The following is a 16,531-nucleotide window of genomic DNA, read 5'->3' as shown; positions in this document are numbered from 1 at the left end:
AGGTTACAAGTGATAGGATAAGAAGAAACAGCCTTAAGGGTTTGGGTTGAACATTAGGAAAAGCGCTTCACAGAAGGGGTGGTCGAGCATTGGAACGGGCTGCCCAGGGAGTCGGTGGAAGCGTTCACAAACCGTGCACACACCAGCGTTTAGCGGCGGCCCTGGCACCGCTAGGCCATGAGGGAGCTCGGTCCGCCCTTCGCGCCACCTCCCCTCAGCTCCCGGCCCCGCCCCTCACGCCGCCGCGCCCAATCGGGAGCGCCCGCCGCTCCCGCCCCGCCTACTCCGCCCGCCCATTGGCCGGGGCCGCTCCCCCGGCGCTGCCTCCATGGCGACGCGCCACACGGGCAGTCCAAGATGGCCACCGAGCCCGGCGGCGGGCGCGCCCGGCCCACCAGCTGCTGCCGCCCGTCGCTCGCCGCCTTGGCCGCCGGCCTCCTGCTGCTCCTGCCGCTGCCTCCCTCCACCTCCGCCTCCTCCTCCTGCGACCACCGCCTACCTAGCCGCGACCAGGTGGGGTGGCCAGAGTGTCTTCAGGCGGCTGCGAGGGCTGTTGTGGGGCAGAGGTTCCCGTGTTGGCCGTTCCCGCTGTTGGATCCGTCCCTTCTCGTTGCCGTGCCGAGTCTGGCCTCGCCGCCGCGGCTGCGGGCGCGAAGGACGGCGGGCGGGCGCGGAGCCCTGCTGAGGGCAGGGTTGGGAAGGGCTGGAGGGAAGCGGCCGGCACGGAGCGGAGCTGCCGGGCGAAGGGCCGGGAAGGGCTGGAGGGAAGCGGCCGGCACGGAGCGGAGCTGCCGGGCGAAGGGCCGGGAAGGGCTGGAGGGAAGCGGCCGGCACGGAGCGGAGCTGCCGGGCGAAGGGCCGGGAAGGGCTGGAGGGAAGCGGCCGGCACGGAGCGGAGCTGCCGGGCGAAGGGCCGGGAAGGGCTGGAGGGAAGCGGCCGGCACGGAGCGGAGCTGCCGAGGGCCCGCGGCCGCCGGTGCTGTGTCTGCCCGCCCGAGCTGCCTCATCCAGCGCATCTCTCTCCCTGCCAGGTTCTCTATCAAGTTCCTCTAAAGGAAAATCACGTCTCGAAGAGAAACGTGGATCAACAGCTCAGAATTAAGATTGTATATGACAGAAGCGTTGAGGAGTGAGTATAATGCTGCAGCAGATTATTTTTTTCCGTGGCTGAGAATGGAAAGAAACCTTGTTAACTAAAGCTCATTTGTCTTGTTTTTTTCAATGTAGTTTGCTGCCTGAGAAAAGACACCTTATAAAGGTATGTTATATTTGCTTCCCCTTTTTGTTTGTATGTAGTTTATTACATGGATGAAATTAAGTTTAAGGCCAGTTTAACTAAAACCTTGAATGCCAGCAATTTAGTATTCCTCTAGTCCAGGAAACCAAAGCTTTGTGTGTAGATTATACCTCCATAGCAAATAATTGCAGAGTTCTGCTGCATGTTGTTTGACAGGTGTTTGTTATAATGTGTATATAGTTTGTAAAAGCTTATTTGAAACTGTACATTCTAATTAATACTGGTTTCCTTCCCATTTTCTCATTCCAGTAACAACGTATGGGAATGGTGAAGCAAAGTATTTCCTAAATATGTTGATAATAATTGAACTTCTTAGGTAGTCAGGCTTTCCCCTATTCTGCTATACCACAATATCTAGCAAGTTTGCTGTAACTTGGTAATTGATGCCTTTAGGGTGAGTTGTGTCTGCACTCTGGGTGACTCTGATTTTTGTTCTTTTCAGAACAAACTCTTCCCACAAGCTATATCTTATTTGGAGAAGACATTTCAAGTGCGCAAATCTGCCGGTGCTATATTGCTGAGCAGGTGTGTGAAAGTCTGTTGAAAAGCAATTGCTATATTTGATATTTAATGCTGTGCTGCATAGCTTTTAAAGAAGATTAGGATGTAAGAAATGCCCTGCTGAATCAGATCAGTGACCCATCTGATCCAGTGGCAGTGGCAAATGGTCGTTTACAAATCTGCCAATCTTCCACAAGCAAAACCAGCATTTGTTGTAGCAGAGGTATTCAAAGCTGCCAGTTTTTTTCTATGTGTATCCCCATTTATGAACTTGATCCTAATCTCTCTTTGAACCTGTGGGTACTCCATTAACAACTGGAAGCATTATGTCTTCCCTGGTAAGGCAGTTAACAATTTTCACAGTGAAATTTATATTAAGTATCAACATAGTGCTGTAGTTTTATTCTGTAATTCTCCTTTAATAATAAAAGAATTGACTGTCTCATCTTTCATTGAAGGCAATGTGTGACAAACCAATATTTAAGGAGGAAAGCTGACCCTCACAGATATTGCCAAAAAGCCTGTGCAGACCATACAAGGTGTGGGCCAGTTATAGTTCCTGAGCAACACCTCCAGGTAAGCTCAGCTGTCCAGGTGTTTCCTAATCTTTGAAATATTACTGTTTATGGTAACTAATGAAAAAGTGAATATTGGTAATTGTGCATAAGTGACGTGTTCGCTGGAGATCACTAAGTCTGAGTGAAAGAATAGAAAAACTAAAATTAGTGTGAGTTTCTGTAGTTTATGTTGTTGAATCAAAACTCAAATAAAAAACTGGAACTGGTCACTATCTTCTAAGCCTGTGTTCTTACAGCCTGTATAGAGAGGATGACATTTGGAGCTTGCTAATTTGCCACTAGTCACTTTTTAATTCACTTTGCTCACTGAGTTGGAATTTCACAGAGTTAATAGTTGATTTTTGAATACCTTGTTTGAAGAGGTTATCCACTGACTCAGGGGCATGGTGCAAGAACAGCTTCAGACTTGTTTTCTTGATTCAACTACAGTATGTGATCAGTAGATTTCTGTTTTCTTTCATTAACTTGGAAGTTTCAACTGTATCATTAAAAGGGTGATTGCATGAAAAATGTTGTTGCTACTTATATATACTAGTTTTGTGAGCCAAGATATATTTTTTTTAATTTATAGGAAATACAGGGTGCTAATTCTGGGAAGCTTGGCAGGCTTTTTATTTGTTTGTTTTTTTAAACCTGCCACCTTCCTTGTATCTAATAAATCAAAAGAGCTAGTCATTTGAAAGTTATTCCTTGGCTCTGGTTTTGTTTCCTGTTCTTCACAGGGCGTTTTCTTATGTTCTGCTGTCTTACAGAAAGATTTATTCTTGGCTTCAAGCTAATTGAATTGTGTAATGCAAAAATTGTGTCATAAGTATTTTAATAGTTCCTTTTGAACGTTTTAAAGCAATGCAGGGTGTACAATGACAGTGACTGGCACCGCAGGCCCACGGGCTCACCTGAGCAGGACGGGGTTCGAGATGCTGACTTTGTGCTCTACGTTAGTGCCCTCACTACTGACAGGTGTGGCCATGAAAATATCATTGCATATGCAGCCTACTGCCAACTGGAAGCTGAAATGGACAGGCAAGTATTTCCTCTGTTGCAAACTGTCTTTTTAATTAAAAACTTCCAAGTTTTTTGATTGTTCAGATGTGGAATTTGATTGTTTGCCTTTGTTGTTTAGCAAAGGAGGACTCATTATTGAGATAGGCAAGCACTGCATTTATGTAAAACCACAAACCCATCAAATAGTGCTTAACTTGCAGAGTTAAGGCACAGGACTCAGAGCTGATCCTCCACTGTTCATGCTTAAACTTTATGTCAAGGTCCTGTTTCTGTTGAGGTGAATGTCATGATTTCACAAACTTAAAGAATGCAAGTTTCTACTTATATCTCTTTTGTTTCCATTTCAGTTGTAGTCACTGTCACAGACTTTGTATCTCCCTAGGATCTTACCTAAAATTCAGGTCCCTTGCACTGTTGTCACTGGCACCTCTGCAGAATACTGAATATAGAGATTGATTGACACCATCCCACCCCTCCTGATCCCAACTGTAAACTACTCACTGTGTTGGTAAAAGATATTTATCAATGATTGGGAAGGACATATTTTTACTTTAGTCTCTATTTTCTTTAAATCTTCTGCTGCTTCAAGTGAATAATGATTTCAATTTCGTAGTATTTTACAAAAAGACATTTAACTTTAAAACTGTCTTCCAGGCCAATAGCAGGATATGCTAACTTGTGCCCTAACATGATTTCAACACAAGCTCAGGAATTTGTTGGCATGTTGTCTACAGTGAAACATGAGATAATCCATGCACTGGTAAGGGTTGATAAAATGTTACCCTGAAATGGGTGCCTGCTTGCTCACATGCCTCCAGCTTTTTGCCAAGAGAATGATGTTTGGTGGAGGAAAGCTCTTGCTTTGCCTCCTTCAATTTGTGTTAATTGCCTTGAAGTGTTGTACTTGCAGTGTGTCTCTTGTGGGAGTGGGTACTCTTTCATGGTGTTTGACTTTGTTTATTAATGTCTTACCAAAAGTTTCCATGTGCTTGTTTTTTGACTTGAAGGGTTTCTCTGCTGGACTGTTTGCATTTTATCGTGATGATGATGGAAAGCCTTTGACACCAAGATATGCAGATGGCCTTCCTCCTTTTAATGAAAGGTATTACATGTTCTTTGGACCTCTTGGTACTCCCTCTCAAGGATGTTTTCATGTTGCTTTTTTAGGATATATTCTTGCATGTTGAAATTTCAAATTCATTCCCTTATTAGAGTGACTTTCCTTTATAATGCTCAAACAGCAGTGTGTGATGACCCTCTAGTCTTTCTTTACATTGCCATTAAGCATTTATATTATCCACATGTACTATAAACTAAGACAGGATTTCACTTATCAGAAGGCTGGAAGTTAAGCTTTACACTTATCCATGCTGTCTGATGTCAGTACAGTTCATTTTGAAGATTTAATCAGTCAAGATTTATGGTTATGATGTTTGTAATCTGCTGTGGGAATTTTCTGATTTGTAGAATGAGAAGTTTGCATTCGTTTTTTTTCTTTTTTTAACTGGTATTGTAGTTATCCTTCTAGGAGATGGAAAGGTAGACAGCTTTTTTTTTTTTTTTTTTGTAATATCAATACTGAGAGGTTTTATTTAATTTCTTTTATTTTTGGTAACTATAGAAAATCTGCCTTGATAAATATCTTACATTGCCTTGTTAAATCAGTTGTGTTTATTATAAACACATTAAAAAGGAGAAGTGCTGCATGACAACATTTTTAAATTTAGAAAGCATGAGGGTGTGTAGAGATTATCCATGATTCTGTTTCTCATGCTGATAGATCTTTGCACAGTAACTTGTCTTTGTGGGAAGGATTTGTAACCAAACCTCCTGCTTACAGCCTAGGTTTGTATCAGTGGAGCAGTAAAGTTGTTCACAAAGCAGTGAGGCTGTGGGACATACGTGGTGGCAAAATGCTGCGCCATGCTGTTCATCTTCTGGTGACACCTCGCGTGGTCGTAAGTGTGCATTGCCTTTCAAGCTCTGTGTGCCAAGGTTGCCAGGACATTCCTGAGTCATAAATATTCCTTGGTATTTCAGGGAATGCCCTTTTCTGAAAGTATGGCCCAAAGTCTGTGCTATCAACATTGTGTAATTAGAGGGTGTAGCTAAAGTAAAGTAGAAAATGGGCAACAGTATGAAATAAATAAATTGACATGGTAATGAGACTGGAAGGTAAATTATATAAGGTTAAGCAAAACTATATTGAAGAAATTCCTTAATCCTACTCTTTAGATGTTTTCCTAAAAACTTAAAACACCTCCTGCCCCTTCAATATTAATATTTTGTCATGTTTAAAAAGAAATTCCTCAAGGCTTTTTTGGAAATCTCTCTTGCTTCCCACGCCTCAGATTCTCTCTTTGTGCCCCCAACTGAACATATGCTGAAGTGTAACAAATTGGATTTGGAAAGAAGTCTTAGTGTTAATCACATTTGGCCACAAATAATCTTTTTGTTTTAAATCTAAGACAGTATATAGAGAAAACATGGATTAATTACCTCTGGTTTTGCTCATTTATTTCAAGATGAGTAGACAATGTGATAGGCTTGCTGTTGGGGTGCTTGCTTAGTCAGCCTCTGAGTAGAAAACCAAATGGTAGAAAAAGAAATGCTAAAGTACTTTTAATAGATAATTCTAGAGCACTAGGTCTGTATATGGGTGTCCATCTCAGTATTTTGAGAGTTGTGTTGCAATGTTTTCTTTTTAGGAAGAAGCCCGAAAACATTTTAATTGTCCAATTCTAGAGGGAATGGAGCTTGAAAATCAAGGTGGCATGGGTACTGAGCTCAATCACTGGGAGAAGAGGTTGTTGGAGGTTTGTGCTGATACTAAGAAATGGAAGGGGATGTGGCAACATCTGTTCCCTATGCCTTGATTTTTAGGTTTATTGTGGTACCTACTGGTGCCTTGAAAATGCAGGAGTGTCAAACCTCATTGAAATACATCACAAATAGTACTTGATACTTAAATATTTAAATGTCCAATTTCTAGAAGCCTTTTAGCCTTCCTGCTAAGTCTCAGAGTATGAGATCAAGTGTTACTAAAACTCCTCACTCCTGTCTACCATTTACCCTTTTGAGAAGGTTTGCTCCCATTTTATGGCAAAGGGGATATTCCTTTGAGTCAACTGAGTTTTGTTGCCCTCTGCCTCTTAAATACTTCATGATTCTGTTTATTACCTTGACTTCATCTTTATTCACTTGCCCTGGCTTTAGCTTTTTGCTGTGCCTCCTCCAGAACCTGGCTTGATCAAGGAAACACTTCTTTCTCTCTTAACATTTAAGCTAATTTTTATTTGTGACTTAGCCCTGTGTGGTATTTTTGGCAGAGATACATTGTCTAGTCATTGTTTTATGCAGTGAGGTAAATAAGAAGGGAAATACTTCATGGCAGTCATTTTGTGAAGGATTATGGGATTTGATTGTCAATAGTAAAAAGAAACTAGAAATAAAATGTTTTTTTTTAATTGTAAGAAAAGAAGCATTTTCTTAAAATAATGAATTTGAGTGGCTTACCAATTGTAACTGGTAACTTTCAGAATGAAGCAATGACTGGATCCCACACTCAGAATCGAGTCTTTTCCAGGATCACCTTAGCATTAATGGAAGACACAGGGTAAGAATTAAGGTTGGGAAGGTGGATTTTGATTCATTTGTGTTTGATTTTCATTGTACTTGCTTTTTTTTCAAATTGATGCACTTGCACTTATTCCTCTGCAGCAGAGTAGATGATCAACATAATTAGCTTTACATGACTTCTTTTCCAGGAGTCATACTTTGTATGTTACTTTTTTCATGTGTTTTAAAACCCATTCTTAATCTAGCCTTAAAAAGACAGGCATTGCAATGCAAAGTGCTGTTTGTAGCATCTATTTACTTTTTCTTTTAATTTTTTTTTACTTTTTCTTTCAATTGCATGCAATACATATTCGTTTTTCTTTTCAGCTCTTCTTGCAGATAGAAAGCAGAAATTTCCTAAGGTTTCATCTTTCTGTATGCTCTGTTCCTTTGCAGATCACAGAATTTTCTTCTTGCTCATTGTGACTTGAAAAATAGCAAAATTATAATGTATTTTCTTATAGGCAGAAGGGAGTGCACTTTCCCTTTTTCTTAATTTGAAAACCTTAAGGCATAATATGAAATTCTTTGAACTGCTGTTTTATTAATCAGAACAGTAATTTTTGAAGTAACTGTATTCTCATTTCAAAATATCTTTACAGGTGGTATAAAGCAAATTACAGCATGGCAGAGAAATTAGACTGGGGACGTAATAAAGGCTGTGACTTTGTAATGAAGAGCTGCAAATTCTGGATTGACCAAAAGAGACAAAAGTAAGAACAGTCTTTAAAAAAAAATAAAAATAAAGAGGAAATCCTGATGCCTGTTTACATTTGTCCTTCAAATGTAATAAAAAGAGGTAGAGGTCAGTAGAGCTGAAAAGGGGATGCATCCCACCCAATTACTGTGAGTACAGAGGCAAACAGTGTAGAATGCATTTACACTATGAGAAGGCTGTGCTCTAGAGAGGACAGGTAGGATTTACTCTAAAAGTGTTTGCTTTCTTATTTTGTCCCTTTTAATTGGGAATGCAGCCTGTGTTATTTTGCATTACTGTTCTATACCGAAAGCAACCAAAGGAGGTAATAACCATCTTCAAAACACAGCCTGCCTTGTTGGTTCCTTACAACCTTATTTGTTCTTTACAGTCCTCATGCATTTCTAGGACACAGTGCATAGTGGGCCTGTTTTGCTTGTATGCTTTTTTCTTTAAAGTTTGCAAAGCAGTGTCATTAAAAGTAAATAGGTGAACATGATGTAACTTTGTTTGCTGGCTTGATATTCTTTAAATCAGACAGGTCATAGCTAGACAAATAAGAAAAACTATCCTTCAGAGAAGAGGTCAGTGCTTCTTTGTGTGATTGACCAAGTCTAGGGGACAATGGGAACAAACAGTCTTGACAGGCTGCTTATGTAAAGCAGTTTAATTGATCAGATGTGATTTTTATTCTGGTTTTGTTTGCTTTTTGTTTTTGAGGAAGCAATTAATCAGTCCATACTGCGACACTTTGAGGAGTAATCCTTTGCAGTTAACCTGCAGACAGGACCAAAGAGCAGTAGCAGTGTGCAACTTGCAGAAGTTTCCAAAGCAATTACCTCAGGAATACCAGGTATAATGGATCCTGCTTTACAAAGAACTGAAGTGTTTTCATTGCTGAGCTTTGCAGCCTGATCATTATATTTGTTTCAGGTTTTTTTCCCCTGAACTGTCAAATGACAGTAGATACTGTGAAAAATGGCTACCTAGATAATTACAAGGAGTCTGAAGTCTGATAAAAACCCCTTGTGATCTTAATAAAGAAAAAATTATGTTGCTTGGCTAGCTGGCCAAATACCAGATAGAAATGTTGCTGTGTAACAGAAATCCCCCAAAATATCTTGTTTGAGGAATTTTTTTTTTGCCCTTTGTCACTGCACACTAAGAAATCTTTGTTTACATCCCAAAGAATGAAATTATTACAAAGAGGGGAATCAGGGGCAGAAGTTGGCAGATATGAATTTCTGCATTATTTGCATATTCCTAAATATTTCTGGCTTATCTGGTTCATGGGTATTGTAAGGTGCTGTTAATAGCATTCCTGAGTAGTAACAGCTGATGTTCTTGTAGCTGTAATGATTTGGTCTATTTAAAAAACAGCTGTACACTTGCCTTTGCACAAACTGCTTCACTACTATATTTTGTTTTGCAGTACTTTGACAATCTTAATGGAGTACCAGCAGAAGAATTGCCTTACTATGGTGGCTCAGTAGAAATTGCTGATTATTGTCCCTTTAGTCAGGAATTCAGCTGGCATTTAAGTGGTGAATTTCAACGCAGTTCAGACTGTAGAATAATTGAAAACCAGCCAGGTCAGTATTCAGGACTTCAGGGTGGTATTGCAGAGATTGCATTTGTTAATTTGGAATGGACTTTCTGCATATTCAAATTAATTGCATGTGAATTTTTTTCACTCATGAAGTTTCACACCACCAGCTGTGTGAACACTGTGCTGTGGTGACAATCATAGCACAACTATTCTGTGCACCTGAGGCAAACTAACATATCCAATGCAGGAATTGCATAAGAATGAGCAGATACTTACCCCAAATGATCCAAGACAGAGGATGGGGGGAGCAGGGTTGTTTATTGAGTCTCTGAAACATAATAACTTTTCACCTTTGTAGGTTTTTCGTTTAAGGCCAGGATCTTTGCAAGTTACCAGAACATGGGCTTGTCTCCTAGTGTAATGCATGGATTCAGTATTGCAGAGTTCCTCAGTGCTGTAGGAAATTAGCTGTCTGTGCAGTTGTTTGAAAAACAACTCAAGCCAGCAATCACATCTGTGGGCAAACATAACCACATGGTTTTGATTGAAAGTGCTTGCTCGTTGGGATTTGGGGTTTTTTTTTTTGTAGTTAGTTGATTATTTTGTTTGTTTCTTAAATCTTGTGTTTCTTCCCACGTTATTTTCAAGACTGTATAATTCCCAAATTGATAATAATTCAAGGCCTGAAATATTCCAAAAGTAAACCTTGAATTGCATGTGGGGACATTTTAAAATTGGTGTGGGCTGTCTGTTCCACTGATTAAGTTGTAATTCAGTATATTCCTTCTACCTTAGATCCTACCAAAAACTATGGTGCAGAGAAATATGGACCAAACTCTGTATGTCTTATTCAGAAATCTGCATTTGTCATGGAACAATGCAGGAGGAAACTCAGTTACCCTGACTGGGGTAGTGGATGTTATCAAGTAAGTATTTTGGTGATAAGGTTTTTGGTGTGTTTTGTTTGTTTTTTTTTTTTAATAACCCTAAAGGGTAAAATCAGGCTTAAAATGTAGGTTGTGACTGTTAGAACTTTGTACCTGTACACTGGACATTGTAATCTTCAGATCATATAACATACTTTGAAACAATCTTCCAACCATAGGCCTGTAGTTTAGATATGTTGAGTGTGTGACTGTTGGGATGACTTCCAGTCTCACTAGGGATATCATCTGTCTTACCCTATGACACTTTATCCTCAGCTAAGAAGGAATACTGCCATGAAATATTCTGTTGTTGAAGCTTAATATTAATTAGTCACTGATTTTTCAGAGGTGGAAAGCACAGTGCTCATGTCACTTATTTCTCATTATCCTCATTTTCTTTGGAACTATGTCACTAAGGGTGTCACATTCAGTAACTGTACAACTCTACAAATGTAGTCATTTGCAGGAGACAAGTTTTACTCATTCTCAGGTGATCTGCATAATTGCATAAAAAGAGTATAGTCGGTGCTTTAAAGCATTCCTGAATCTCAGTTTCTCACATTGCATAAAAATACTTGCAGTTAATCTGTGCTTCTGATAAATCATAATACAGACTTGACTCTCTTATTTTGTTTTAAGGTTTCTTGTTCTCCACAAGGGCTGCATGTGTGGGTCAAGGACACTGTGTACTTGTGCAGCCGCTCAGGCCAGGTGCTGACTGTCAGCATTCAGATGAATGGCTGGATCCACGTGGGCAATCTGATTTGCCCAGCCTGTTCAGACTTCTGTGACTCCTGTCCCCCAGAGAGGGATCCTCCAGATTCTAACTTAACAAGAGCTGCACCCATTGGTAGGTTGCCTTTTTTGCTGAAGTGAAACTTCAGTATTAAATATTTGAAAACGTCAAAGATTTGTCAGTTCTGACTGTCAGGAGCAGAAAAGGAAGGCTGTGGCTATTTTAAGATCCCAGGTGTAGGAGGTAAAGGCAAATAGCAAAGGTGCCCTGCTTTTTGCTGTGCAGTCGTGCAGAATAGTGACTAACACAGGAGAAATGTGTCTGAAACATAATGCCTTCCTTTCATGTCTGCTTCTGGTAATCATCCCAGAAATCTATTTAACCTGGGAACCAGGAAATCAGACCTGTGTTTTGAAAGCCATATCGTTATTATGTTTTTAAAAATTATCATCTTGATGGAAAGTGACTTCTCACTTGTATAGCCTCCTATTGATGATGTTCATGATGTAATGCAGAAAGATCAGAGTCACTTTTCTTTTTGAGGAAGGTAAAAAGCTTAATTCATTAAATACCAGTTAATGTTTTGTCAAGAAGTTTGTTTTAACTCTTTAGTGCTTTTTAGTGTTCTCCTATCTTGTCTTGAAATGTAAAATTTATTTTTATTTTATTTTAATTTTAGACTTATGCTCCTGCTCATCCAGCCTGGTTGTAACCCTTTGGCTGTTGGTGGCCAACTTAGTTCCCCTGCTAACAGGATTGTTTCTCTGCACATAGTCTTGAGCTTGGGGCAAGAAGAAGTTCTGAGAATACCCATCCTGCTGCACCTGTGGAGCACAGGGGCTTTTTTCTCTACAGGCAGCTCTCTCCTGCTGAACCTCATCTCCCCTGGCAGGTATCACTGCATGCAGTAGTCAGGGAGATGCTGACAAAAGCAGGCAGAGTTTTGAGAGGAGAAGATTTACCTTGTTGTCTCAAAAAGTGCCAGTATTTTCCTGAATTCCAACCTGTGTTTTTTTTGATGCAGTAACAAGATCCACTTTGCCAACTGTCTTAGACAACCTGGCAGCTCAGTCAAGATTTGAAATGAGAACTCTTCTGTAATAGAACTGAGAGCTTGTGGTTTTTTTTGTCTGTTGTGTGATTGGTAGCACAGCATCCTCAGACTGGAAATATACCTCAGTGGTTTAGTCAAAAGCCATGTAAAAATCAGTTTTCATCACTGCTGATAACCAAGGCCTAAAGAGGCTGGTAATTTATTGGTTTGTTTTGCTAATTCTTACAATTTATGGGGGAGGAAAAAATGTATTGGGATAGATCAGTGGTTGGCAGCTGCCTCCACAACTATTCTGCAGCTTTGAGCCCCCTCAGAATTCATAAAAGGTAAAACAACTAATTCCTGGGGTTCATTGCATCTTCCTACATGCACAAAACAGAATTTCAGTCTGGTAACCAGCACAACTGTCTAGAAATCCCATTATCATGTGCCAGTTCTACTGTGAAATACATCACATTTGAATATTCTCTGGAGTTTGCTAGGAAAATGCATTTCAGTACTGATATTCAGACTGTAAATTTGGGATAGGATTTATGATTGTTTTTTATTTTGTTGGTTTGTTTCTCGAATAATGGCATTATTGTTTCAAAACTAGAATGAATGTTACTGCAGATGTTCTCACTTCTTGTTCAAGAGCAAACCGGTAGCAATGGCAGCTATAATCTTACAGGATCATGCTGATGTCTCTAGACCAAAAACTACATTGAATGTGAAGGAAAGCCTAATCTGTTTTCTTCTTTTTTTTTTCTTCCCTCTACTATTTTTTGGACATGTAAATATGGATTATTTGAGTATTTGTAGTAAGTTGAGGATTAGATGGCTTGAGCCACATGAGGGCACACCTTGCTACAAAATTAATCACTTGATGACAAAATACATAAGAGGAAGGAAATGAGTAAAATCTGTTAAGGACAGCTGCTCTATAGGATCTTTGTAATGATGTTTTTATTTATTTCTGACTATAATGTGTAGCAAATAATCCTGTTCAGAGGTAAAGAACTCTTTGTGGTTCTCTCTACTGTCTGGCCTTTTGGGACAGTTTTCACTCCTGGAAAAGTGTTAAATTTAAGGGAGCAGACATGCTCAGTGCACTGAAAAATGCAGATATAGGGAGAAAGATGCTTCTTAAAATGTTCTGTGATATTATGATTGTCAATGACTGGATCCCTTTGCTAAATGGAAAGTAGGGAGATGGAGTAACTTTAGCTACAATTATACTGTAATAATAGGACTTCCATCATAATCATGATTGTAGGAAATTCTTTGTGCCTACTGGACTTGATTTCGTTTGGTTTTTTTTTTTTAATTTAAGGAAACTCTTATGACACTGCTGAGGCAAGTAAGGTGCAACCTTAAACTGTGTGAAGACATCAGAGTTGAGAGCACCTTGCACTGGGCTAGTTCTTCTTAACTGCAGATTAAGCTTGCTGTGAATTACACAAGGTTAGCCTTAAATCAGTGTCTTGGAGAAGCAATACAAGTCAGGACTCAAATGCTTTAAAATTGTACAAACCGAATTATGAAACACTCAGATTGATAGGTGAACATGAATTATTTTAATATATCCACAAAACAGTCAATGTAAACTGGTAGCTGGAAAACATAAAGGTTTGACAATACATAAAGGTTTGAGGTTAGGTACTTAAAAAATATAAAGGTTTGAGGTGAAGTCCCAGAGGTTGATATTGTATTTTTTGTCTCTTGTGCAATAATACAGTTGAAATGGTATCACTCAACAACAATGCTTTTGATACTTGAAAAGAAATTACTGGTTATTTTTTCTTACTGTGAAATGTTTGCACTGTCTGAATTTTCTGGTTAACTTTATAACTGTTAAACTTTTTAACTGGTGTTTATTTATTGTGCTCAGTATTTGATATGCTGGTCTCCTGTCTAAGTGTGAGATTTGTCATATTTAATTGAATATTTTTATCTTCTACACAGTTGTTTGTCTTGAGGGCTTTTCTTTTAATCTCTCTTCCTGAGAATTAACTGAAAGACTGCTTGGAAAGTTGATGCTAACCTACTCCTGAATTAATGCATTAATTAAAGAATTAATTGTACTGACAGGGAAAAATCTATCTGCCTGTTGTGGTCAGGTTCACCAGTACCTGCTAAGTAGCTGCATCAGTGAATCCAGTGAAGTAAAACTGCTACTGCCTTAATAATCTGAGATTTCAGTTGTAATTCCTTTGTTGTGCAGCCCTTCAGCTGCTTGTGAACTGCAGAACTGGACTTTGGGGGGTTGGGTACAGAAGGTACTTCAGTCAGAAAAATGCAACATCTTCTATCCCACCTGTGGGTTAGCAGCTGTAGCCTTGTGGGAACTGCCAAGGAATGTGTCAACTTAAAGTGGCAATGAATTGGTAGCTGTCATACACAATATTTGAGTAAAGCTGACTACCTCAGTTCTGTTTGTCTTTGTGTTCAGCTTTTAGCCTGCTGTGAACTTCCAGATCTTAACAGGAATTAAGTAAAATCATGTCTCAGGTTTTTAAGAGTAAAATTACTACAGTAGGAAGCACAAGCCATTTTTTAGTATTGAGCACAGCTAAAATTGTAGCTTAAGCAGATCAGTTATGTAGCCTTAAGTGTAGTTTCTGCAGTAAAATTCAGAATTCTTTTAAGTAAATACAAAGTGTGCTGTGTTAGGTGTCCTGACCACACATGACCAGTCCCTTCTATTGCATCTCTTAAGTGTGAAAACTTGGAAATACAGCCCATTTAAGCCTTTGTGTTTCCACTAGAGAAGACTTTGTGTGCCCAGAGAAGACTAGGCAGCAGGAGCCCTGGAAGTTGTGCTAAGATGCATGAGTTTGCTCATCTGTAACAGAAACATTTTCAGTGTATAGTGTCCACAGTTTTAACTTAATAATTTTTTAAAAATATTCCATTTTTGCTTTAGGAAGTAAATTACTCTTGCAGTCTATTTGATCCCAGTAGTTCAAATAATTTCAATTAGAAGTTGAAGCAAGTCATATTTTAGGAACACATTTTTTCTAGTGTTGCAATTATAAGGAGGAAGGATAGCTTTTGCCTGGAGAATGCAGCAAATAAAATCACATTGAAAAGCAGCAATTCATTCCTCCTGAAATGAGTTGAGGTCTTGGGATACTGTCACAGCCCTTGATGCAGGTTAATTACTGAAGGAGTATTATATCCCCCATTAATTGACTGTCAGTCCAACACAGCTCATTCTTTCTGCTGAGATAATAAACTGGAGAGACCAGACATATCCATAATCCCTTGTGAGAGCCAGTTGCTTTTTAATCTTCCTGTCCTGCAAATTTTTCTGCTTGATGATATTCAGTAGAGAGGGAGGTGTACATTCTTCCTTCCCCTGAATTTCCAAGAAGTGATTTTCAGCCAGCTGAGCAGCTCAAGGTATTTTCCCTGCAAGACTGAACCCCTGTTTTTAGCTTGTCTGGATGTGTGGATGCCTGCTTGCATGTATGTACTGCTCTTCAGGATCTGGGGCTGTTTGTGCACTGAGTAATGTGATCTTAAGCAACCAGACTTCCAAAATGCAAATGTTGCCTTTTTAATGTGAAACTTACCTTGGAGATAAAACAAGTGTTTTAAGAGAACTGGCTGACTTTGAACATGTGTTTCCTATTTTGGTACAGAATGTAAATACAGAACTAACTATTTTACACAGATTTTAGCTGGATTGAAATAAAAGGGCTAATTTGTGTTATTTATGGAGTAAAATTTTCCTTATTTTACTGTTTAAAAAAGGTATGACATGCAACAGAAGAAAAAACTGTTCTTCAATAAAATCTGTAGAATATTAATTCTTCTTGTCCTTTTCTTTGAGAACTTACTATGATTAACTGCAAGAATAAGTGCAATACAGGACCACTATTACAACAGTCATTTATTTTGTGAGAATGTTGAAAAATGAAATTACATCAAGTCTGCATATTGATCACTTTATTAAACTGCTATTTGATACACTTTGAATGTAAAATATTCTATGTTATTATTATCTCATACATGACTTATCAGAAATTCAGCCTGATGGTGAAGGAAGGAGGTTCCTGAATTCTCTATCCCATCCTCATGTATTTGATACTTCAAAACTGTTCAATGTGTAAGTATTTTTCCACTTAGATTGAAGATCATAATTTCCCTGCTTTGTGTGAAGGATTTGGCCACATGATTCCCATTTCAGTGGCAGGAATGTTGGGTGTTGCTCTGCAGAGCCCTGAGCTGTTGGCTGTGTCTGGAGTCTGAGCAGGAGAAGCTGAGCTACCCTTGCTGCTGTTCAGCAGGATCAAGGATGCTGCAGCCACTGGTTTTGGTATCTGAGCTAGCTTTGCTAGCTGTGAGACTGAGATTTTTACAATATATTTGTAATTACAATACATTATTTTATATATATTACTCTGGTAAATGTGAAAGACCTATAATTTCTCTAAAATTAGTTGAAGTTATTTTATAATTAACTCATTTTTTCCTCTAAGCAATATGACAGCAAGTACATAGATCTAAAAAACTTGCCTTCCTCTCTGCTATTTCAGAAAATCTGATTAAGCACAGCAAAAGTAGGTTACTCTTCCTTTTTGTT

General features: G+C 39.2%; 1 protein-coding gene across 1 annotated transcript; it reads left to right on the top strand.

Annotated features, from left to right (window-relative positions):
* The first annotated feature begins 320 nt into the window (after positions 1-320).
* Positions 321-15,755, top strand: LMLN (leishmanolysin like peptidase). Its single transcript, XM_079310419.1, has 18 exons — positions 321-513; positions 1,032-1,129; positions 1,228-1,258; positions 1,740-1,822; positions 2,257-2,374; positions 3,221-3,399; positions 4,036-4,141; positions 4,389-4,483; positions 5,222-5,339; positions 6,090-6,197; positions 6,921-6,997; positions 7,602-7,712; positions 8,417-8,549; positions 9,129-9,288; positions 10,041-10,171; positions 10,811-11,021; positions 11,587-13,569; positions 13,619-15,755. Exons 1-17 carry the CDS (start codon positions 358-360, stop codon positions 11,679-11,681), a joined length of 2,010 nt encoding a protein of 669 aa, XP_079166545.1. The 5' UTR covers positions 321-357; the 3' UTR covers positions 11,682-13,569; positions 13,619-15,755.
* The last annotated feature ends 776 nt before the right edge of the window (positions 15,756-16,531 follow it).

This window comes from Erithacus rubecula (assembly GCF_903797595.1).
Source record: "Erithacus rubecula genome assembly, chromosome: 8".
NCBI lineage: Eukaryota > Metazoa > Chordata > Aves > Passeriformes > Muscicapidae > Erithacus > Erithacus rubecula.
The sequence above is the reverse complement of the archived record's forward strand: the minus strand, read 5'-3'. Positions and strand labels throughout refer to the sequence as shown.